Source organism: Salvia splendens, chromosome 12 (assembly GCF_004379255.2).
Source record: "Salvia splendens isolate huo1 chromosome 12, SspV2, whole genome shotgun sequence".
NCBI classification, from domain to species: Eukaryota; Viridiplantae; Streptophyta; class Magnoliopsida; order Lamiales; family Lamiaceae; genus Salvia; species Salvia splendens.
In genome coordinates this window covers 17,577,438-17,601,193 of record NC_056043.1, presented here as the reverse complement: position 1 = coordinate 17,601,193, position 23,756 = coordinate 17,577,438, and the positions used below count along the sequence as shown (strand labels likewise).

The following is a 23,756-nucleotide window of genomic DNA, read 5'->3' as shown; positions in this document are numbered from 1 at the left end:
ATCGTATACCCATCGGAAGGCTGCTCTCCTTCCGGCGACGCCGTCTCCTCATCATTTTTCCCGGCGAGTAGCTCCTCGGCCATTTCGAAGATCATTTTTTTCTTGATTCGACTAACCCCCGAAATAGTCTCAAGGCCTGTGCGTTTCAGCTCACGTCGGCCTCTCTCAGGGAAAGGAGTCCCGACCCTCTTCGTCTTTGGCCGTGGGATGAAAGGGAGACTCCGTTCCGGCGAGCGGGGTGATTGGATCGTGTGAGATGAAACCGTAGCAGCCTCAACCGCCGGTTCTCCGCCGCGCAAGAGCATGGCCCCTCGCGCAACCGCACATGAGATGGCTAGTGGGACAAGGGGACATCTACTTCTGGGATGACATTTGGCTTGGCAATAGCCCTCTGAGGGAACTTAGTCTTGATGATAGGGGAAGACCAACCACCCGGGTCTCGGAGTTCATTACAAATGGTGGTTGGGATGTGCCCAAGCTTCAACTCCTTCACAATCAGGCCGGCCTCCCTCAGCATGTTATCGATGGCATCATTAATACACCGATCCTCCATGACGAACAGGATATCCCGAGGTGGAACCTCTCTAAGCATGGGGAATTCACGGTGGCTTCGACATGGGACACACTTCGAGGACGAAACCCGATCATCCATGGTTTGGGGGACGTTTGGAAGGTAGGCCTCACCAACTCAATAGCCATCTTTATCTGGAGGCTTCTCTCCAATCGGGTGCCGGTTGACACGAAACTTCAGTGGCGGGAGATTGAGCTAGCCTCTAAGTGCCAATGCTGCCCCCATAGACCGAACACTGAGTCACTCCAACACCTCTTCATCCAGGGATATGGAGCTCGCAGAGTATGGAGTGAGTTCGACGGCTGGTTCACAGGCCCGTTCCCATGCATCCATATCAATGACACAATCCCTACGAGAATCGAAGTGTGGGCGCGAAGGTGCCAACAGCCGAACAAGAAACATCTTAGCCGAGCCACTCCATACCTCATCCTTTGGTTTATTTGGTCGGAGAGAAACAGGAGCCGCCACCAAGGCACACAGTTTAAACCACAAAACGTGGTATGGCAGGTCCACATGTTCATTCGAAATGCTATGTCTAATGGAAGCTTGAAGCCGAAACATTGGAAGGGAGTTAAACTTGGAATCAATATTCCTCAACAAGCGGCGGCAATCAGGGCGCTACCCCTAGCCATGGCAATCAAATGGAACCCCCCGGATCAGCCGTGGATAAAGCTCAACACGGATGGCTCCTATAATGAAGCGAACGGCAGTACAGGGGCTGGCGGGATTATTCGAGACCACTCGGGTAAGATGCTCGTCGCCGTCAGCACACCCCTTGAAGCCCACTCGGCGTTAGAAGCGGAGCTGTTGGCCATGATTCACGGGCTAAATATAGCCAAGGAATTCGGCCTACCAATCTGGATTGAGTCAGATGCAGAGCAAGCAATCAAATTGGTCAATGGGACGGGATGGGGGCCGGCACTCGCTCGGCAAGCGGTGGCGCAACTAACCATTCTCAAACGCCAACTCAAATTCCGAGCCACCTTCATACACAGGGAGGGGAACAAAGCGGCGGACTTCCTTGCGAAAATGGGGCTAGTCCAAAACAGTGGCCTACGAATGCACTACAACTCAGCACCGAGAGAACTATTGGACTTGGTTAGATTGGACGAGATGGGAGTGTCGCACATCCGAAACCTAGACGGGGACGGGCATCAAAGTTGATCATGAGACGATGGGAGATAATAGTGACTAGCTTTGTGGTTAATTGTATTTTGGAAAGGAGTATGATGAGGTCCGAACCTTGTGGGATCGGACCGCATACTACTCTTGATTTTGTTACGGCACACCACTTTTGGGTGTGGCCACGCCTTGTAATTATCTCTTTTGGAAATATAGGGATGAGGGACCCACGAACCCTCCACCGTAGAGGTGTTTGAAAAAAAAAAAAAAAAAAAAAAAACCGCCGGTTCTCCGCCGGCCTTCACTATAGTCATGGCTGAAGATTACATTTCACCTCCCTCAAAGGGGAGGGAGGGAGAGTGGACGAAATCTAGAGAGAAGGGAGAGCGGGGGCATGGAGGGAGCTTGTCCGGCGGTTGGCTATCACTTGCGGGTTGGCCGGAGCTCGCAGGGAAGATGACCGTTTTGCACTTGAGATTTCCGGCGAAGGCGCCATCTTCGTCACCAAAAGAAAGTTTCTTTCGTAGTTGTTTATCCTCCGGGAGTGGGGAGAGGATGAAGCGTTTCCGGCCATCTCCCTTCGAAGGAGGAGCCGGAGTATTCTTGCGGGCCTTGTACCTCGCGTTGCTCTCCTTCACTTTCATGGCTTTAGTCGGAGGTTTGGGTAGCTCCTCCTCGGGGGACCGAAAGACCATTTGCTGGTCCATGAGTTCGCGCGCTTCCTCGGGAGCAGGTTCGTGGTCCGGTTGGGGGACCGGCATGTCCGGCCGTGGAGCAAAGACCGGCGTAGAGGCGAGTGGACAAGCTCTTGTGAGGATCAGCCGGTTTGGAGGATTGGGGACAACCACCAAGGAGGGTGATGAACGGTGAAGAACCGTCGGAGGAGGGAGTGGTGCGTGGCATGGGTCGGCAAATGTCATCGGGTGGCGAGGTGGTGGTGGGAGGTTGGCGGCGGAGGTCAAAGGTGGGGAAATATGGTGGAGTATTTTAGAGAGAAGGAGGAGCTTCTCTCAAAAGGTCCCGAAAACCTCTTTATTCCACTACTTTAGTGCTCTTTTAACACTGGAATGTTTAATTTGGATGTTTAGAAGGCCGCCCGCCCCAGTGGGCTCTTCCCATGCATTCTTAACTACAGCAAAAAATCCCTCATGTCAGATCCACATGTTCTGGAACCTGAATGCCTTCCCCCCGATGGCAATGTTTGACGTTTTGCATCGTGCTAGGACTAGTCCGTGGTCCGAGGCGATTCGTGGGAGGTTCGTTACTCGGGTGGCCTTGAAGACCCTAGTCCAAGCCTCATTAACAAGCACTCTATCCAGCCGTTCAAATAGACCATTTTTGGCCCAATTAAATTCCGCCCCATAGAACCCTGGGTCCACGAGTCGGCAATCCTCAATTGCCTCCGCAAAATCGACCATCTCGGCCTGACGGTTGGTGTCGCTCCCAGTTCTGTCCCGGTGGGATAGAATGGTGTTGAAGTCACCACCTATAATCCATGGTATTCCCTCGAGGGTTTCAGCGATCTCTCTCATCTTATCCCACAAAAGGTATCTCTCAGATCTTGTGCATTTGGCGTACACGGCCGAGATAGCTAGAGGGCTAGCAATGCGATGTGACTTGAGCCTCCCGTGAAAGATTTGTTCGGAGTCCCAATCAGTATCAAAAGTAGAGCCTTCTTCTGCAAACAACCAAATCTTGCCGCTTGTGTTCGAGCCGATGAAGGGCAGCCCCACGGCCTTGGAGAACCGGACCGGATCAGGGGTTGTAAGTGGTTCCATTATTGCAAGAAATAACACATAATGTAAGATATCATTAAGAGATGGGGTACTTACTGGAAGATTTGCGTGATCCTCGGCATCGCTTAGGTGAAGATTGCCTCCCCCCGTCTCGCACCCCACTTGCGCGTCCATGACCGAGCCTTCCGCATCCCCACAATTGTCAACATCAAATTCTCCTCTCTCCATGAGGGAGTAGTGTTGGTTAGTGCTCATATGGTTTTTCATCGCGAAGAATCCACGTCCCCTCGTCATGGAATACCGCGCGCCCCCTCTCGAGTTCCCGCGTGTAGACGGGTAAGCAACATGTTTCTCATTGGGGCCTCCCCTCCCCGCCTCCGAATGTTCATGCATTGGCGTTGGTGTCTCAAAGTGCGAATATGGTGGTTCCCTTTGGTTCACATCCCCGAGCTTTACCCCCATATCGTATGTTCCGCTATGCATTTCACTCCCCTCGTGAGGTTCCCCCATTATGTCCGGTCCCTCCCAAATTGTTTCAACGGCACCTTCTCAAAGTGAGTTGTTGCTTGATCTATCACCCGCCTTTCCTTTTTTCCTTCCTTGGCGTTTCCATTCATTTGAGTTAGGGGCGCTTGTCGCCATGTCTTGCTTTCCTTTCCCTCCTTGGTCCGCGGGTTGGGCGGTGTGGTAGTTCCTCCTCGGTGGCCTTTCCCTCTTCCCCGTTGCATAGCATGCATCACTCGCATGACCGACATGCTTGCATTCTTGGCAATAAGATGGTATCTTGTCCCACCGCACTTGCTGCACCGTTTCTCGACCACAAATATCAAGGATTATTTCTTCGGGAGGCGGTTTTGTGATGTCTATCTCAATGCAAATTCGAGCGAAGGATAGTCTAGACTTGTTGGCCGTGGCTTAGGGTTCTCGACTTCGATGGGTTCACGTGAACCTTTGGTGCGGAAAGGCACAAAAGCACTTTCGGAAGTTAGTTTTGTCCCTATAGCTGAATTGGGTACCTTGCCTTGCTGCAAAAAGGATGTCATATTTGGTTGTTTTGAGGCTTCAACGGCTCCTTGTGGTCCAGCAGCACGTGATGTCCCAGCTTGGCAAAGCGCCAATTGACTTTCGAAGGGTGGAAGTGTTGGTGTGGCCAATTCGGGCAAGTTGACTATCTCGGCCTCCAAAGCTCCCTGTCCCATTCTAGGACCATCGCTCACCACTCGCACATCATGGAGGCTGGAGTCCCCACCATCGGCGATGACCCCCCCAACACCGTCGGACTCATGGCCGGCGGCTGAGCCACCCATGGCCGAATCAGCGTCGGCGTGGGCCTTGATGCGCATTCTTTCACTTTCGGCGTTGGGGCATGGAGGGGGCTTGTCCGGCGGTTGACTATCACTTGCGGGTTGGCCGGAGCTCACGGGGAAGATGACCGTTTTGCACTTGAGATTTCCGGCGAAGGCGCCATCTTCGTCACCAAAAGAAAGTTTCTTTCGTAGTTGTTTATCCTCCTGGAGTGGGGAGAGGATGAAGCATTTCCGGCCATCTCCCTTCGAAGGAGGAGCCGGAGTATTCTTGCGGGCCTTGTACCTCGCCTTGCTCTCCTTCACTTTCATGGCTTTAGTCGGAGGTTTGGGTAGCTCCTCCTCGGGGGACCGAAAGACCATTTGCTGGTCCGTGATTTCGCGCGCCTTCCTCGGGAGCAGGTTCGGGGTCCGGTTGGGGGGTCCGGCATGTCCGGCCGTGGAGCAAAGACCGGCGTAGATGCGAGTGGACAAGCTCTTGTGAGGATCAGCCGGTTCGGGGGATTGGGGACAACCACCAAGGAGGATGATGAAAGGTGAAGAACCGTTGGAGGAGGGAGTGGTGCGTGGCTGGGGTCGGCTAATGTCGTCGGGTGGTGAGGTGGTGGTGGGAGATTGGCGGCGGAGGTCAAAGGTGGGACAATAGGGTGGAGTATTTTAGAGAGAAGGAGGATCTTCTCTCAAAAGGTCCCGAAAACCTCTTTGTTCCACTCCTTTTTTTTTTTTTTTTTTTTATCAAACACCTTCACGGTGGAGGGTTCGTGGGTCCCTCATCCCTATATTTCAAAAGTGGTTGAATACAAAACGTGGCCACACCCGAAAGTGGTGTGCCTACACGAAAATTAGGAGTAGTATGCGGTCCGGTTCCACAAGCCCGGACCACATCATACTCCCTTTCAAAAGGTAAAAAACAATTCAACAAAAGGAAAGACTATAACCCTTTCCACCAAAACTCGAGCCTATTCTTCCTCTTCATTATGGACCCGAATGTTCGGGATACCCATTGCATCCATCCTAATCATCGCTGTGAGGTGCCTTGGTGCCGTGAGGGCATTCATACGCCAGTAGTCATTTCTTTCTAATCCCATTTTGGCGAGGAGATCTCCTGCTTTATTCCCTTCCCGGTGGATGAAGGTGATACGGGTGTCTTGTTGGCGCTTGAGGATTGCTAGTCGTGCCATCACCCGACTAATATGGGCCGGTCCCCAATGCGTGCCATTTAGGAGCTTAACCGCTTGTTGTGCGTCCGACTCAACCCAAATAGGCCTTCTGAATTCTGCGGCGAGCGTCAACCCGAATTGGATGGCCAGAAGCTCTGCTTCGAGGGCTGAGTGAGCCTCGAGTGGGGAGGTAAAGGCTGCAAGCATGTTGCCCTCGTGGTCACGAACAAGACCTCCCCCCCCCCGGCTTTATCCGTTGCCTCCATGTATGCTCCGTCAGTGTTGAGTTTGATCCACGGTTCATCCGGCGGGTTCCATTTGACCACCATCGCGAGGGGCCTGGTCCTTCGTGGCTCGGCCTGACTCGGGACGTTGATCTTGAGGCGGACTCCTTTCCAATGCTTCGGTTTGTAGGATCCATTGGCCATGCTATTTCTAAGGAACATTTGCACTTGCCATACCACATTGAAAGGCTTAAATTGCACCGATTGATGACGACTCCTGTTTCGCTCAGCCCAAATGAACCAAAGAATAAGGTACGGCATCGCCCGGCTGAGGTGTTTCTTACCGGGTTGTTGGACTCTCCGTGCCCAAACTTCGAGCCTCTCTGGGATGGTGTCATTGATCCGGAGAGGTGGTGAAGATCCCTCGAACCAGGAGTCAAACTCCCTCCACACACCTCGGGCGCCAGCCCCTTGGATGAAGAGATGCTGCAGTGATTCGATGCCCGGTCTATGAGGGCAGCATTGGCACTTAGATGCCATTTCCATTCTTCTCCACTGTAGCTTCGTATCCACCGGTATTCGGTTGGATAGGAGTCTCCAAATGAAGATAGCAATAGAAGACGTGAGGCCTGCTTTCCATAAGTCATCAAGGCCTTGGATGATAGGTCTTTGAGTTCGGATGGTCTCCCAAGTTGATGCTAGTGAGAACTCCCCATTGTGTGAAAGCCTCCATCTCGGCACATCCGGCCCCTCCGGGATGATTGGCGTGTCAAGGATCTTCCGGACGATGTGTTGTGTAAGGCCGGCTTGCGCTTGTAGAATCCGCAACTTGGCTTCATTCCAAGATCCATTGATAATGTAATCAGCAACATGGACAAGAGGGCCTCCGCTATCATCAAGACAAAGTTCCCTCAAAGGAACCTCTCCTAGCCATAGGTCATCCCAAAATGATATCTTACCTTCTCGCACCACCCAACGAATGTACGGTTGCGCCTGTGCCCGAGCCTTCAAAAGCCTCTTCCAAGTAGGGCTACACCTCCCCGAGGCTCTAGCTGTAAGTGGGGACGCCTTAAGGCAATATTTAGTCATCATGTACGTAGCCCAAAGGGAGTTTTGTTCCCGGAATCTCCACCATAATTTAATATTAAAGGCACGTAAGACCTCCTTGATCTTCCGAATGCCCAAGCCCCCTTCGGTCGTGGGTAGGCAAACCTGATCCCATCCTATCCAGTGCGTCCTTTTCTTCTCATTACTCGACCCCCAAAAGAAGCGAGCCACTTGTTGATCTAATTGCTTGAGGGCTCCGCCGGTTGGCTCGATCGCTTGAAAAATATGTAAGGGAATCGCCTCAAGTGTGCTTTTTATCAAGGTTAGTCTCCCCCCAAAGGAAAGGTGTCGGTGAGCCCATCCAGATATCCTAGCCGAGATTTTCTCTCGAAGAAACATGAACATATCCGTGCGCTTCACCCCCCGGTAAATAGGGACACCAAGGTAAAGGAAGGGGAACGTACCTCGTGAGAAACCTCCTTCACTTTGAATTATGTTTGACCAGCCTTCATGCGCCTCGGAGATGTAGAAATTGCTCTTGCCGAGGTTGATTTGTTGTCCGGACACCTCGGCATAATGCTCAAGACATGCACGTAGCCTCCGGAGGGGGTTTACGGCCGCTTGCGTGAAGATGATGATGTCGTCCGCATAGGCGAGGTGGCTGATCTCCATGCTGCCTCGGGTTGCTTTGTATGTCATCTCTTTGTCTCCGAGGATAAGTTTATCGAGTGATCTCGAGAGATAGTCCGCAGCAAGGACGAAGAGGGCGGGGGAAATGGGGTCCCCTTGTCTAAGGCCACGAGTGGATTTGAAAAAGCCCGTCGGGGCCCCGTTGATAAGGATCGAGAACCAGCATGTCCCGATGCACCTTTCTATGAGCGCCACCCAAGGTTCGGGGAAGCCCATTTGCTTGAGGACTTTTAGGAGGAACGGCCATTGAACCCTATCATAGGCCTTGGCCATGTCAATCTTGATAGCAACATTAGGGGCTGGTGTACTTCTATGGAGCTCATGGAACACCTCCTGTGCAAGGAGTACATTGTCATTGAGGAGCCTCCCTTTGACAAACCCGCTTTGATTCGGTGCAACAACACTTGGAAGGAATGGGGCAAGGCGCCTCGTGAGGACTTTAGTAATCACCTTGTTGATCACGTTACACAAGCTAATGGGCCTATAGTCTCCCCAAGTCTCGGGTAAAGGCTTCTTGGGGATGAGTACGATACTCGTGGCCGTGAAGCTGCGGGGGAGGAAAGCCCCACCAAAAAATTGCCTAACCGCTTCCACCACGTCTGGCCCCACAATGCCCCAACAAGCTTGGAAGAACAATGCCGAGAAGCCATCCGGGCCGGGCGCGCTATTGGCCGAGATATCGAAGACAGCTCGTTTCACCTCATCCGCATCCGGGGGTTTGGGGAGGCCCGCCAACTGCTCCGAGGGAGGGAGTGGATGTAAGAGGCTGAGGTCCGGATCCACAAGCTCCGGGTAGCTTGGGGCTAGGAGGTTTTGAAAGAACTCAACCGCCGATTCTTTGATGGCCGTGTCATCCGTAAGTTCACGCCCATTAGCGTTAATCTTGTGGATACGTAGCCGAATCCTCTTCTGCTTCACCCAACTTTGGTAAAATCTAGTGTTTTTATCCCCTTCTTCCAACCAACGGAGGGCCGCCTTCTGACGCCAAAAATCTTCCTCCATCTTAAGGAGAAGGATGTACTCAGCAATTTGTTTGTTGACCCTTGTTCTATTCCGGGCCGAGGGGTCACCTTCAAACTCCGATTGAGCCAGCGCAATGTTCTCTTCACAAGTTTTGAGGCTGGCGTGTATATTCCCAAAAACCTCCTTGTTCCATGTTTTAAGCGTTTGTTTGATCCTAGCCAGCTTGATCTTCAAATTGAGGAGGCCCACAGCCTCCGTGGGAGCCATCCAATCTTCTTGCACCAACTCACCAAAACCCTCATGCCGGACCCACATGTTTTGGAACCGGAAGGTTCTACCACCCCAGTGGGCATTAGGTAGCCTGCATCTGACGAGGAGAGGCCCGTGGTCCGAAGCAATACGGGGTAGGTTAGTGACTCTTATTGCATCAAACAATTGGGGCGTCATCTCACTAATCAACACCCTATCCAGCCTTTCCATGAGGCCGTTCTTTGCCCAGGTGAATTCAGCCCCATCATAGCCTGGGTCCATTAGTCTGCAATCCTCAATGGCCTCTGCGAAATCCACCATTTCGGCCTGACGATTTGTGTCGCTTCCCGTCCTATCTCGAGTGGAGAGGATTGTGTTGAAGTCCCCTCCAATGAACCACGGTGTTCCCTCCGAAACTTGGGCAATATCTCTCATCTTTTCCCAAAGGGCATGCCGCTCTCCTCTCGTGCATTTAGCATACACGGCCGAGATCATAATAGGGGTTGAGATCCGGGGACAAGTGAGCCTCCCATGAAGCAGCTGGTCCGTGTCATCCATCACAACAAAATCCATCCCTTCCTCCATAAAAATCCAAATTTTCCCATTGGTGTTCGTCCCCTTGTAGGACAGCCCCAACACTTTCGAGAATTTGTCCGGATTAGGGGAAGTAAGCGGCTCCATTATTGCAAGAAAACAAATATTATGAGATTTAATTAGTCTTTTTAGGACGTTTTGGGTTGACGCATTCGCGATTCCCCTAACGTTCCAAAATAGAAAATTTAACGACATGATTAACAAGAGGAGTTCGTACCCGGCGGGATTGACCCCCCTCCTTGGAATTCAATGATTTGAAGGTCCTTCTCCCCATGAGATGCCGCGGCCTCCAAGAAGGCGGGGTTGGCGCCCTCATCGATTTCATTATGGGAGATGGTATCATCCCAATTTTCCTCGTCTTCCATATCATTTTCCACGAAGTTCTCTTGAGCCATGAGGGTGAAATATCGGTTAGTACTCAAGTGACTTGATGGCCCTTGTGCCTCGGTTTTCTCTAGGTCGAAGGGTTTAAAGAAGCCTTTCGGGTGCACATGGGCCCCCGAAGTCGGGTTCACTTCTCGCCGCGCCATATCCGCTCCTCTTGGCGTACCCCCGCGCCCATTTCCAAAAGAGGGGAATTTAGCGAGCATCCCTTTAGGTGAAGAGGTGGTATGCTCATCATGGATGATGATCATGTCCTTACTCCCGGCACCTTGCATATCACCCAAAAAGTCCGGCCCCGACCACTCCGCCCCCGAGTACATATTGGCTCTCGGGTTCATCCGGATGTTGCCTTCCTTTCCCTTGTGTTTCCCTTGTTGTTTCCATTCCATGTTATTATCGGTGTGCCTCGGATCAGTATTGTTCTTCTTAGCTCCTATTCCTCCGTGTTGTGGTTGTTTTGGTGTTGCTAAGTTGTAATTTCGTTTTGGAGGTCGATCCGCCTTCCCGGAAGCGTAACAAACTTCACTCTTGTGACCGACATGTTTGCATTCTCCACAGTAGGACGGGATCTTATCCCACTTTACTTGCTGCACCAAAGGACGCCCACAAATGTCAAGGATGATCTCGTCGGGTGGCGGCTTTGTAATGTCGATCTCAATGCATAGCCGCGCAAAGGAGAGTCTTGATTTGTTGGCCGTCGCTCTATCTACTTGGATCGGGTTACCAAGGAGTTTCCCAATGGCATAGAGGGCCGATTGATCAAATAGGTGGATCGGGAGTCCAATTAGGTTGCACCATATAGCCGCAATTGGAGATTCACAATAGGCGTCAAATTCCGGAGACCATTTGAAAACTCTCATCGGATGCCGATCAATGAACCACACCGGTGTCCCTTTGGGTCCACTTAGGAGCCGAGCATAGTCCGTCATGTCCTCAAATTGAACAAGAATATGTTTGGCGTTAATATATTTCCAAGTATAGCCACGGCAAAACTTAATGTTGTCTAGAGCCTTTTGGATTTGATAGGAAGCCGGGATTGAGTGCGAGAACTTACCTACAATAGCATGGCCGAGGGACGAGGCCAACCTTTGGATTTCTGACCCGGAGAAGTAAATGGATGGCACTCCGTTTGCCGTGGAAGCAAAGCCGATATTTTGGATGTTCTCCGGGACAAAGACTTGCGGGCCTTCAACCGCCGATGGCCCCCGCACCATGTCGGCCATGGATTTTGGCTTGGTGGGGTTCCCCACGCCCGGCTCGGTATTGCCTCCTAAAGAGTTGTGTGTCGGCTTATCTTTTGATTTAGCTACACCGTTTGGGTCGGTTCGCGGATCATCACACGAGTCCCTCTCGACCCTGGGTGCGTAAGGAGGCCGCGGCATTTCTATGTCCATCTCGGTCGGCGTCGGGTCCATCGCATGCGTGTCCGAGGCCGAAGGCGCGGGCGTGTTCTCGAGGGGGGTTGCGGATTGCATTGGTCCTCGGCCATCCCGTACTCACTAACGCCGGGCCGGCTTCGAATGATGCTCGGATTTTCCGGGTCCTTCCCTTTTCGAGAGGTGGGAAATCCTCAAGGGAAGGGCCATGCTCAATGAGAGGCGCGCATTGTTCAATATCTTTGTCTCTCCGGTCTGGGAGAAGGGTGACCTTCGCCGTGTAGTCCGTGGCCGGTGAGGGTTCGGCGAGGAGGGGCTGCGCCGCCGCCGCATCAAGCATCTCCGCCGCGGCCAGGTGAATGATTTGGAGGATATCACTCTTTTTTGGATTCATTTGCTGCATTGGTAGGGGTGAGCATGGCTCCACATGTGACTTCCGGTTTGGTAAGGGGCAAAAGCACTTTCCGAAAGGTGATTTGTTCCCATGCCCAATTCGGGCAAGTTGACTATCTCACTCCCCAATGTACTTTTTGGCACACATGCTACGGTCAAATCCTCTTGGGATACGTTTAGGGGTCCGACATCATCCCCTCCAACGGTCATCTCGCTCATGACGGGTCCATGGTCGAAGGGTGGCGCCACCTCCGCCGCCGGTGCATCTCCGTGAACCACCACTTCCATTTGGACCCCCTCCTCGGATGTGGGGGCTTTAGGAAGGGCTCCTAGGCCAAGTGCTTCCTTGCTATCAATGGAGCAAGCCGGAAAAAGATTTACCTTGGATTTAAGGCTATCAAGGTCCGGGGCTCGGGCTCGGAGGTCTCCTCCTCTCCAAAGTCGAGCTTCTTCCTAAGTTGTTTGTCCTCCGGGAGTGGAGAAGGTACGAACCTTTTCCGGCCATGACCTTTTGTGAGAGGTGCCGGCGTGCTCTTCCTAGCCATCATCCTATCTTCTTGCTTTGCATTTTCAAATCTTTGGCCGAGACCTTTGGTGTTGGGTCATCGCATGAGTGGAAAATCATAAATTGGTCCGGGATGGACCTAGCCTCCTCGGGGTCTGGTGGGGCCGGGGTTGGGTTCGTGGGGGGGTCCGGCATGGCCAGCCGAGGGTGTGACCGCAGCGCCGAACCAAGGTGGGGAGACGGTGGAGTTGAGGAGGGATGGTGACACGACCGGCGTGGAAAAGGTCTCGGCGGGTTGTGGGGGGTGAGGTGTGGTGGTCGGCGTGAGGGAGTCGCGGCGGGTCGTGGGTGTGAGTGGGTGGACGGCGAAAAAGGATTAAGGTGGGGGAATTGCTAGAGAGAAGGGGGAGCGTCTCTCTCTAGAAAAGTCTGAATTCAAATTGCCTTGCTTATTCTCTTTGTTCCACTCCTTTAGTGCTCTTTTAACTCCGGAATGTTTAATTTGGATGTTAAGAAGGCCGCCCGCCCCAGTGGGCTCTTCCCATGCATTCTTAACTATAGCCAATAATCCCTCATGTCGGATCCACATGTTCTGGAACCTGAATCCCTTCCCCCCGATGGCAATGTCCGACATTTTGCATCATGCTAGGACTGGTCCGTGATCCGAGGCGATCCGTGGGAGGTTCGTTACTCGGGTGGCCTCGAATAGACCGTTTTTGGCCCAAGTAAATTCCGCCCCATCGAACCCTGGGTCCACGAGTTGGCAATCCTCAATTGCCTCCGCAAAATTGACCATCTCGGCCTGCCAGTTGGTGTCGCTCCCAGTTCTGTCCCGGTGGGATAGAATGGTGTTGAAGTCACCACCTATAATCCATGGTATTCCCTCGAGGGTTCCAGCGATCTCTCTCATCTTATCCCACAAAAGGTATCTCTCAGATCTTGTGCATTTGGCGTACACGGCCGAGATAGCTAGAGGGCTAGCAATGCGATGTGACTTGAGCCTCCCGTGAAAGATTTGTTCGGAGTACCAATCAACATCAAAAGTTGAGCCTTCTTCTGCAAACAACCAAATCTTGCCGCTTGTGTTCGAGCCGATGAAGGGCAGCCCCACGGCCTTGGAGAACCGGACCGGATCAGGGGTTGTAAGTGGTTCCATTATTGCAAGAAATAACACATTATGACATTTAATCAATCTTTTCAATACGTGTTGGGTTGACGCATTTGCGATCCCCCTCACGTTCCAAAACATGATATTGTAAGATATCATTAAGAGATGGGGTACTTACCGGAAGATTTGCGTGATCCTCGGCATCGCTTAGGTGAAGATTGCCTCCCCCCGTCTCGCACCCCACTTGCGCGTCCATGACCGAGCCTTCCGCATCCCCACAATTGTCAACATCAAATTCTCCTCTCTCCATCAGGGAGTAGTGTTGGTTAGTGCTCATATGGTTTTTCATCGCGAAGAATCCACGTCCCCTCGTCATGGAATACCGCGCGCCCCCTCTCGAGTTCCCGCGTGTAGACGGGTAAGCAACACGTTTCTCATTGGGTCCTCCCCTCCCCGCCTCCGAATGTTCATGCATTGGCGTTGGTGTCTCAAAGTGCGAATATGGTGGTTCCCTTTGGTTCCCATCCCCGAGCTTTACCCCCATATCGTATGTTCCGCTATGCATTTCACTCCCCTCGTGAGGTTCCCCCATTATGTCCGGTCCCTCCCAAATTGTTTCAACGGCACCTTCTCAAAGTGAGTTGTTGCTTGATCTATCACCCGCCTTTCCTTTTTTCCTTCCTTGGCGTTTCCATTCATTTGAGTTAGGGGCGCTTGTCGCCATGTCTTGCTTTCCTTTCCCTCCTTGGTCCGCGGGTTGTGGCTGATTTGGTGGGGCGGTGTGGTAGTTCCTCCTCGGTGGCCTTTCCCTCTTCCCCGTTGCATAGCATGCATCACTCGCATGACCGACATGCTTGCATTCTTGGCAATAAGATGGTATCTTGTCCCACCGCACTTGCTGCACCGTTTCTCGACCACAAATATCAAGGATTATTTCTTCGGGAGGCGGTTGGGTGATGTCTATCTCAATGCAAATTCGAGCGAAGGATAGTCTAGACTTGTTGGCCGTGGCTTAGGGTTCTCGACTTCGATGGGTTCACGTGAACCTTTGGTGCGGAAAGGCACAAAAGCACTTTCGGAAGTTAGTTTTGTCCCTATAGCTGAATTGGGTACCTTGCCTTGCTGCAAAAAGGATGTCATATTTGGTTGTTTTGAGGCTTCACCGGCTCCTTGTGGTCCAGCAGCACGTGATGTCCCAGCTTGGCAAAGCGCCAATTGACTTTCGAAGGGTGGAAGTGTTGGTGTGGCCAATTCGGGCAAGTTGACTATCTCGGCCTCCAAAGCTCCCTGTCCCATTCTAGGACCATCGCTCACCACTCGCACATCATGGAGGCTGGAGTCCCCACCATCGGCGATGACCCCCCCAACACCGTCGGACTCATGGCCGGCGGCTGAGCCACCCATGGCCGAATCAGCGTCGGCGTGGGCCTTGATGCGCATTCTTTCACTTTCGGCGTTGGGGCATGGAGGGGGCTTGTCCGGCGGTTGACTATCACTTGCGGGTTGGCCGGAGCTCACGGGGAAGATGACCGTTTTGCACTTGAGATTTCCGGCGAAGGCGCCATCTTCGTCACCAAAAGAAAGTTTCTTTCGTAGTTGTTTATCCTCCGGGAGTGGGGAGAGGATGAAGCATTTCCGGCCATCTCCCTTCGAAGGAGGAGCCGGAGTATTCTTGCGGGCCTTGTACCTCGCCTTGCTCTCCTTCACTTTCATGGCTTTAGTCGGAGGTTTGGGTAGCTCCTCCTCGGGGGATCGAAAGACCCTTTGCTGGTCCGTGATTTCGCGCGCCTTCCTCGGGAGCAGGTTCGGGGTCCGGTTGGGGGTCCGGCATGTCCGGCCATGGAGCAAAGACCGGCGTAGATGCGAGTGTACAAGCTCTTGTGAGGATCAGCCGGTTCGGGGGATTGGGGACAACCACCAAGGAGGATGATGAAAGGTGAAGAACCGTTGGAGGAGGGAGTGGTGCGTGGCTGGGGTCGGCTAATGTCGTCGGGTGGTGAGGTGGTGGTGGGAGATTGGCGGCGGAGGTCAAAGGTGGGACAATAGGGTGGAGTATTTTAGAGAGAAGGAGGATCTTCTCTCAAAAGGTCCCGAAAACCTCTTTGTTCCACTCCTTTAGTGCTCTTTTAACTCCGGAATGTTTAATTTGGATGTTAAGAAGGCCGCCCGCCCCAGTGGGCTCTTCCCATGCATTCTTAACTATAGCCAATAATCCCTCATGTCGGATCCACATGTTCTGGAACCTGAATCCCTTCCCCCCGATGGCAATGTCCGACATTTTGCATCGTGCTAGGACAGGTCCGTGATCCGAGGCGATCCGTGGGAGGTTCGTTACTCGGGTGGCCTCGAATAAACCGTTTTTGGCCCAAGTAAATTCCGCCCCATCGAACCCTGGGTCCACGAGTAGGCAATCCTCAATTGCCTCCGCAAAATTGACCATCTCGGCCTGCCAGTTGGTGTCGCTCCCAGTTCTGTCCCGGTGGGATAGAATGGTGTTGAAGTCACCACCTATAATCCATGGTATTCCCTCGAGGGTTCCAGCGATCTCTCTCATCTTATCCCACAAAAGGTATCTCTCAGATCTTGTGCATTTGGCGTACACGGCCGAGATAGCTAGAGGGCTAGCAATGCGATGTGACTTGAGCCTCCCGTGAAAGATTTGTTCGGAGTACCAATCAACATCAAAAGTTGAGCCTTCTTCTGCAAACAACCAAATCTTGCCGCTTGTGTTCGAGCCGATGAAGGGCAGCCCCACGGCCTTGGAGAACCGGACCGGATCAGGGGTTGTAAGTGGTTCCATTATTGCAAGAAATAACACATTATGACATTTAATCAATCTTTTCAATACGTGTTGGGTTGACGCATTTGCGATCCCCCTCACGTTCCAAAACATGATATTGTAAGATATCATTAAGAGATGGGGTACTTACCGGAAGATTTGCGTGATCCTCGGCATCGCTTAGGTGAAGATTGCCTCCCCCCGTCTCGCACCCCACTTGCGCGTCCATGACCGAGCCTTCCGCATCCCCACAATTGTCAACATCAAATTCTCCTCTCTCCATCAGGGAGTAGTGTTGGTTAGTGCTCATATTTTTTTTTTTTTTTTTTTTTTTTAAAAAACACCCCGAGGGGCGGAGGGTTGAGGCGGACCCACACCTGTGCATTACCAAAAACCAATCAAAACAGCCAACCATACACCGAGTCGCCCAAAAGTGACGACTCGCCAAGACATGACAAATTAGAGTACAAAGAGGGCCTCCCTAGCGACTAGGATGGTCATCTATCTACTCTCAAAATTCCTATTACAATTTGATGCAACCTTTGCATCCCCAACGACCTTTGTCCATCACCTAGTTAAGGCCCACAATAGGGATACCTCCGCAAGGGACATGCCCTCCTGGGTCAAGGACCCTCGATGGTGCCCTCTATCTCCCGGTTGGGGGGCCCACATGCGACACTCATGGAGCAAATGCTCGAGTCATTCGCACCCGATGGGACACTCCCAAATGTCACCGTAGCAACATTCTCCTTCAAATGCCAATCATCACCGTTTGGAGCCTTGGTGTGCATACCGCCCTCATGTATCTTTCCCTTCCTCTTCCTCAACACCAATTGGAAGCCATCCTTGTCCACACTTGGGTGACTCCTACTAGCCACCCTTGGCTTTGCCGATCCCGCACCCGATGTACCCTCAAAGTTCTCCGCATGGTTGTTACAATCTTTGGCTTTATCCAATTGTCCAAAGGACGGTGGGGTGCCGGACCAAGCATCCGCCTTTGGACGCCACTCACGGCGGATGATCTTGGCGGGATGGCTCGAGTGGTTCTCCTTGGATGGTGCTCGGCGCTCCTTGTCTCTACCCCGAGCCTTTCTTCCTGTTGCATGGCAATCCTCTTTCTCATGCCCAACATGTTTACAATTAGCACAGAAAAGTGGAATACGGTCCCATGCCACTTTGTACCGTGAATCTTTGCCTCGGATATTAAGGATGATCTCTTTCGTCGGAGGAATTGAGATGTCAATCTCTATGCAAATCCTCGCGAAGGAGAGTCGGTTTTGATGGATTGTAGCATGATCGGCTTGTAGTGGCTTGCCTAGTAGTTTACCAATCGCCATGAGAGCCGATTCCTCATAAAGATGCGCCGGGATTCCCATGATGTTGCACCAAACGGCAACAACCGGCGACTCGAAGAAGGTATCAAAGTCCGGCGCCCACTTAAACACCCTCATCGGGTGGATCGCAACAAACCAATGGGGTTCCCATTGGGGCCATTTAAGACCTTAGCATAGTCGGCCATCGCTTGGAATTGAATTAAGATATGCTTAGCGTTCAAGTATTTCCAAGTAAAAGAACCCACAAACCCCAAACCTCCAAGGCTTTTTTGAATTTGGGAGGAGGATGGGAGCGAGTGTGAGAACTTTCCAACGACGGCTAGCCCTAGCTTCTCCGAGAGGTCGTCCGTTTCTGAATCGGAGAAGGTAAGGGTTGGTGTGCCATCAAAGCATCCGGCCTTCCCCACGGCTTAATCTTGGTGTCATCCAAAGGTATTGGCTCGGCCTTAAAGCTTGAACGGGCTGATTCTCCTTCCACGCTCCCGACCCATTTTGGGGGTGGGGTAATTTCGCCCCCCTTCCACTCCCGCCGGCGGCACCCGGTTTCCGGCGGGCAGTGTTTCCGGCGCTGGTGCGTCGGGGTCACGGGAAGATGACCGTTTTTGCACTTGAGATTTCCCCGGCGAAGGCGCCATCTTCGTCACCAAAGAAAGTTTCTTCGTAGTTGTTATCCTCCGGGAGTGGGGAGAGGATGAAGCATTTCCGGCCATCTCCCTTCGAAGGAGGAGCCGGAGTATTCTTTTCGGGCCTTGTACCTCGCCTTGCTCTCCTTCACTTTCATGGCTTTAGAGTCGGAGGTTTGGGTAGCTCCTCCTCGGGGGATCGAAAGACCCTTTGCTGGTCCTGATTTTCGCGCGCCTTCCTCGGGAGCAGGTTCGGGGGTCCGGTTGGGGGTCCGGCATGTCCGGCCATGGAGCAAAGACCGGCGTAGATGCGAGTGTACAATCTCTTGTGAGGATCAGCCCGGTTCGGGGGATTGGGGACAACCACCAAGGAGGATGATGAAAGGTGAAGACCGTTGGAGGAGGGAGTGGTGCGTGGCTGGGGTCGGCTAATGTCGTCGGGTGGTGAGGTGGTGGTGGGAGATTGGCGGCGGAGGTCAAAGGTGGGACAATAGGGTGGAGTATTTTAGAGAAGGAGGATCTTCTCAAAAGGTCCGAAAACCTCTTTGTTCACTCCTTTAGTGCTCTTTTAACTCCGGAATGTTTAATTTGGATGTTAAGAAGGGCCGCCCGCCCCAGTGGGCTCTTCCCATGCATTCTTAACTATAGCCAATAATCCCTCATGTCGGATCCACATGTTCTGGAACCTGAATCCCCTTCCCCCGATGGCAATGTCCGACATTTTGCATCGTGCTAGGACAGGTCCGTGATCTCGAGGCGATCCGTGGGAGGTTCGTTACTCGGTGGCCTCGAATAACCGTTTTTGCCCAAGTAAATTCCGCCCCATCGAACCCTGGGTCCACGGTAGGGCAATCCTTCAATTGCCTCCGCAAAATTGACCATCTCGGCCTGCCAGTTGGTGTCGCTCCCAGTTCTGTCCCGGTGGGATAGAATGGTGTTGAAGTCACCACCTATAATCCATGGTATTCCTCGCGGGTTCCAGCGATCTCTCCTCATCTTATCCCCACAAAAGGTATCTCTCAGATCTTGTGCATTTGGCGTACACGGCCGAGATAGCTAGAGGCTAGCAATGCGATGTGACTTGAGCCTCCCCGTGAAAGATTTGTTCGGAGTACCAATCAACATCAAAGTTGAGCCTTCTTCTGCAAACAACAAATCTTGCCGCTTGTGTTCGAGCCGATGAAGGGCAGCCCCACGGCCTTGGAGAACCGGACCGGATCAGGGGTTTGTAAGTGGTTCCATTATTGCAAGAAATAACACATTATGACTTTAATCAATCTTTTCAATACGTGTTGGGTTGACGCATTTGCGATCCCCCTCACGTTCCAAAACATGATATTGTAAGATATCATTAAGAGATGGGGTACTTACCGGAAGATTTGCGTGATCCTCGCATCGCTTAGGTGAAGATTGCCTCCCCCCGTCTCGCACCCCACTTGCGTCCATGACCGAGCTTCCGCATCCCCACAATGTCACAAATCAAATTCTCCTCTTCCATCAGGGAGTAGTGTTGGTTAGTGCTCATATTTTTTTTTTTTTTTTTTTTTTTTAAAAAACACCCCGAGGGGCGGAGGGTTGAGGCGGACCCACCCTGTGCATTACCAAAAACCAATCAAAACAGCCAACCATACACCGAGTCGCCCAAAAGTGACGACTCGCCAAGACATGACAAATTAGAGTACAAAGAGGGCCTCCTAGCGACTAGGATGGTCATCATCTACTCTCAAAATTCCTATTACAATTTGATGCAACTTTGCATCCCCAACGACCTTTGTCCATCACCTAGTTAAGGCCCACAATAGGGATACCTCCGCAAGGGACATGCCCTCCTGGGTCAAGGACCTCGATGGTGCCTCTATCTCCCGGTTGGGGGGCCCACATGCGACACTCATGGAGCAAATGCTCGAGTCATTCGCACCCGATGGGACACTCCAAATGTCACCGTAGCAACATTCTCCTTCAAATGCCAATCATCACCGTTTGGAGCCTTGGTGTGCATACCGCCCTCATGTATCTTTCCTTCCTCTTCCTCAACACCAATGGAAGCCATCCTTGTCCACACTTGGGTGACTCCTACTAGCCACCCTTGGCTTTGCCGATCCCGCACCCGATGTACCCTCAAAGTTCTCGCATGGTTGTTACAATCTTTGGCTTTATCCAATTGTCCAAAGGACGGTGGTGCCGGACCAAGCATCCGCCTTTGGGACCCCTCACGGCGGATGATCTTGGCGGGATGGCTCGAGTGGTTCTCCTTGGATGGTGCTCGGCGCTCCTTGTCTCTACCCCGAGCCTTTCTTCCCTGTTGCATGGCAATCCTCTTTCTCATGCCCAACATGTTTACAATTAGCACAGAAAATGGAATACGGTCCCATGCCACTTTGTACCGTGAATCTTTGCCTCGATATTAAGGATGATCTCTTTCGTCGGAGGAATTGAGATGTCAATCTCTATGCAAATCCTCGCGAAGGAGAGTCGGTTTGATGGATTGTAGCATGATCGGCTTGTAGTGGCTTGCCTAGTAGTTTACCCAATCGCCATGAGAGCATTCCTCATAAAGATGCGCCGGGATTCCCATGATGTTGCACCAAACGGCAACAAACCGGCGACTCGAAGAAGGTATCAAAGTCCGGCGCCCACTTAAACACCCTCATCGGGTGGATCGCACAAAAACCAAATGGGGTTCCCATTGGGGCCATTTAAGACCTTAGCATAGTCGGCCATCGCTTGGAATTGAATTAAGATATGCTTAGCGTTCAAGTATTTCCAAGTAAAAGAACCCACAACCCCAAACCTCGACTTCACCATGTGTCGGATGCAACAATCACATTTCACCTCCCTCAAAGGGGAGGGAGGGAGAGAGGGCGGATTCTAGTGAGAAGGGAGAGCGTCTCTCTCTAGGTTTGTACCGGATTTGGTTGGTTAGTGCTCATATGGTTTTTCATCGCGAAGAATCCACGTCCCCTCGTCATGGAATACCGCGCGCCCCCTCTCGAGTTCCCGCGTGTAGACGGGTAAGCAACACGTTTCTCATTGGGTCCTCCCCTCCCCGCCTCCGAATGTTCATGCATTGCGTTGGTTGGTGTCTCAAAGTGCGAATATGGTGGTCCCTTTGGTCCCATCCCCGAGCTTTACCCCCATATCGTATGTTCCGCTATGCATTTCACTCCCCTCGTGAGGTTCCCCCATTATGTCCGGTCCCTCCCAAATTGTTTCAACGACACCTTCTCAAAGTGAGTTGTTGCTTGCTCTATCACCCGCCTTTCCTTTTTTCCTTCCTTGGCGTTTCCATTCATTTGAGTTAGGGGCGCTTGTCGCCATGTCTTGCTTTCCTTTCCCTCCTTGGTCCGCGGGTTGTGGCTGATTTGGTGGGGCGGTGTGGTAGTTCCTCCTCGGTGGCCTTTCCCTCTTCCCCGTTGCATAGCATGCATCACTCGCATGACCGACATGCTTGCATTCTTGGCAATAAGATGGTATCTTGTCCCACCGCACTTGCTGCACCGTTTCTCGATCAGAAATATCAAGGATTATTTCTTCGGGAGGCGGTTTTGTGATGTCTATCTCAATGCAAATTCGAGCGAAGGATAGTCTAGACTTGTTGGCCGTGGCTTAGGGTTCTCAACTTCGATGGGTGAGTGAACCTTTGGTGCGGAAAGGCACAAAAGCACTTTCGGAAGTTAGTTTTGTCCCTATAGCTGAATTGGGTAACTTGCCTTGCTGCAAAAAGGATGTCATATTTGGTTGTTTTGAGGCTTCAACGGCTCCTTGTGGACCAGCAGCACGTGATGTCCCAGCTTGGCAAAGCGCCAATTGACTTTCGAAGGGTGGAAGTGTTGGTGTGGCCAATTCGGGCAAGTTGACTATCTCGGCCTCCAAAGCTCCCTGTCCCATTCTAGGACCATCGCTCACCACTCGCACATCATGGAGGCTGGAGTCCCCACCATCGGCGATGACCCCCCCAACACCGTCGGACTCATGGCCGGCGGCTGAGCCACCCATGGCCGAATCAGCGTCGGCGTGGGCCTTGATGCGCATTCTTTCACTTTCGGCGTTGGGGCATGGAGGGGGCTTGTCCGGCGGTTGACTATCACTTGCGGGTTGGCCGGAGCTCACGGGGAAGATGACCGTTTTGCACTTGAGATTTCCGGCGAAGGCGCCATCTTCGTCACCAAAAGAAAGTTTCTTTCGTAGTTGTTTATCCTCCGGGAGTGGGGAGAGGATCAAGCATTTCCGGCCATCTCCCTTCGAAGGAGGAGCCGGAGTATTCTTGCGGGCCTTGTACCTCACCTTGCTCTCCTTCACTTTCATGGCTTTAGTCGGAGGTTTGGGTAGCTCCTCCTCGAGGGACCGAAAGACTATTTGCTGGTCCGTGATTTCGCGCGCCTTCCTCGGGAGCAGGTTCGGGGTCCGGCATGTCCGGCCGTGGAGCAAAGACCGGCGTAGATGCGAGTGGACAAGCTCTTGTGAGGATCAGCCGGTTCGGGGGATTGGGGACAACCACCAAGGAGGATGATGAAAGGTGAAGAACCGTTGGAGGAGGGAGTGGTGCGTGGCTGGGGTCTTGCCTTGCTGCAAAAAAGGATGTCATATTTGGTTGTTTTGAGGCTTCAACGGCTCCTTGTGGACCAGCAGCACGTGATGTCCCAGCTTGGCAAAGCGCCAATTGACTTTCGAAGGGTGGAAGTGTTGGTGTGGCCAATTCGGGCAAGTTGACTATCTCGGCCTCCAAAGCTCCCTGTCCCATTCTAGGACCATCGCTTACCACTCGCACATCATGGAGGCTGGAGTCCCCACCATCGGCGATGACCCCCCCAACACCGTCGGACTCATGGCCGGCGGCTGAGCCACCCATGGCCGAATCAGCGTCGGCGTGGGCCTTGATGCGCATTCCTTTCACTTTCGGCGTTGGGGCATGGAGGTGCTTGTCCGGCGGTTGACTATCACTTGCGGGTTGGCCGGAGCTCACGGGGAAGATGACCGTTTTTGCACTTGAGATTTCCGGCGAAGGCGCCATCTTCGTCACCAAAAGAAAAGTTTCTTTCGTAGTTGTTTATCCTCCGGGAGTGGGGAGAGGATGAAGCATTTCCGGCCATCTCCCTTCGAAGGAGGAGCCGGAGTATTCTTGCGGGCCTTGTACCTCGCCTTGCTCTCCTTCACTTTCATGCTTTAGTCGGAGGTTTGGGTAGCTCCTCCTCGGGGACCGAAAGACCATTTGCTGGTCCGTGATTTCGCGCGCCTTCCTCGGGAGCAGGTTCGGGTCCGGTGGGGGTCCGCATGTCGGCCGTGGAGCAAAGCCGGCGTAGATGCGAGGGACAAGCTCTTGTGAGGATCAGCCGGTTCGGGGATTGGGGACAACCACCAAGGAGGATGATGAAAGGTGAAGACCGTTTGAGGAGGGAGTGGTGTGCGTGGCGGGGTCGGCAATGTCGTCGGGTGGCGAGGTGGTGGTGGAGATTGGCGCGGAGGTCAAAGGTGGGACAATAGGGTGGAGTATTTTAGAGAGAAGGAGGAGCTTCTCTCAAAAGGTCCCGAAAACCTCTTTGTTCCACTCCTTGTAGTGCTCTTTTAACTCGGGAATGTTTAATTTGGATGTTAAG

The 23,756-nt window shown here is 52.6% G+C and overlaps 1 protein-coding gene across 1 annotated transcript; it reads right to left on the bottom strand.

The window, feature by feature from the left end:
- Positions 1–15,506: 15,506 nt before the first annotated feature.
- LOC121757631 lies at positions 15,507–16,226 on the bottom strand. Its single transcript, XM_042153147.1, has one exon. The coding sequence runs from the start codon at positions 16,224–16,226 to the stop codon at positions 15,507–15,509; it is 720 nt and encodes a 239-aa protein (XP_042009081.1).
- Between the last annotated feature and the right edge of the window lie 7,530 nt (positions 16,227–23,756).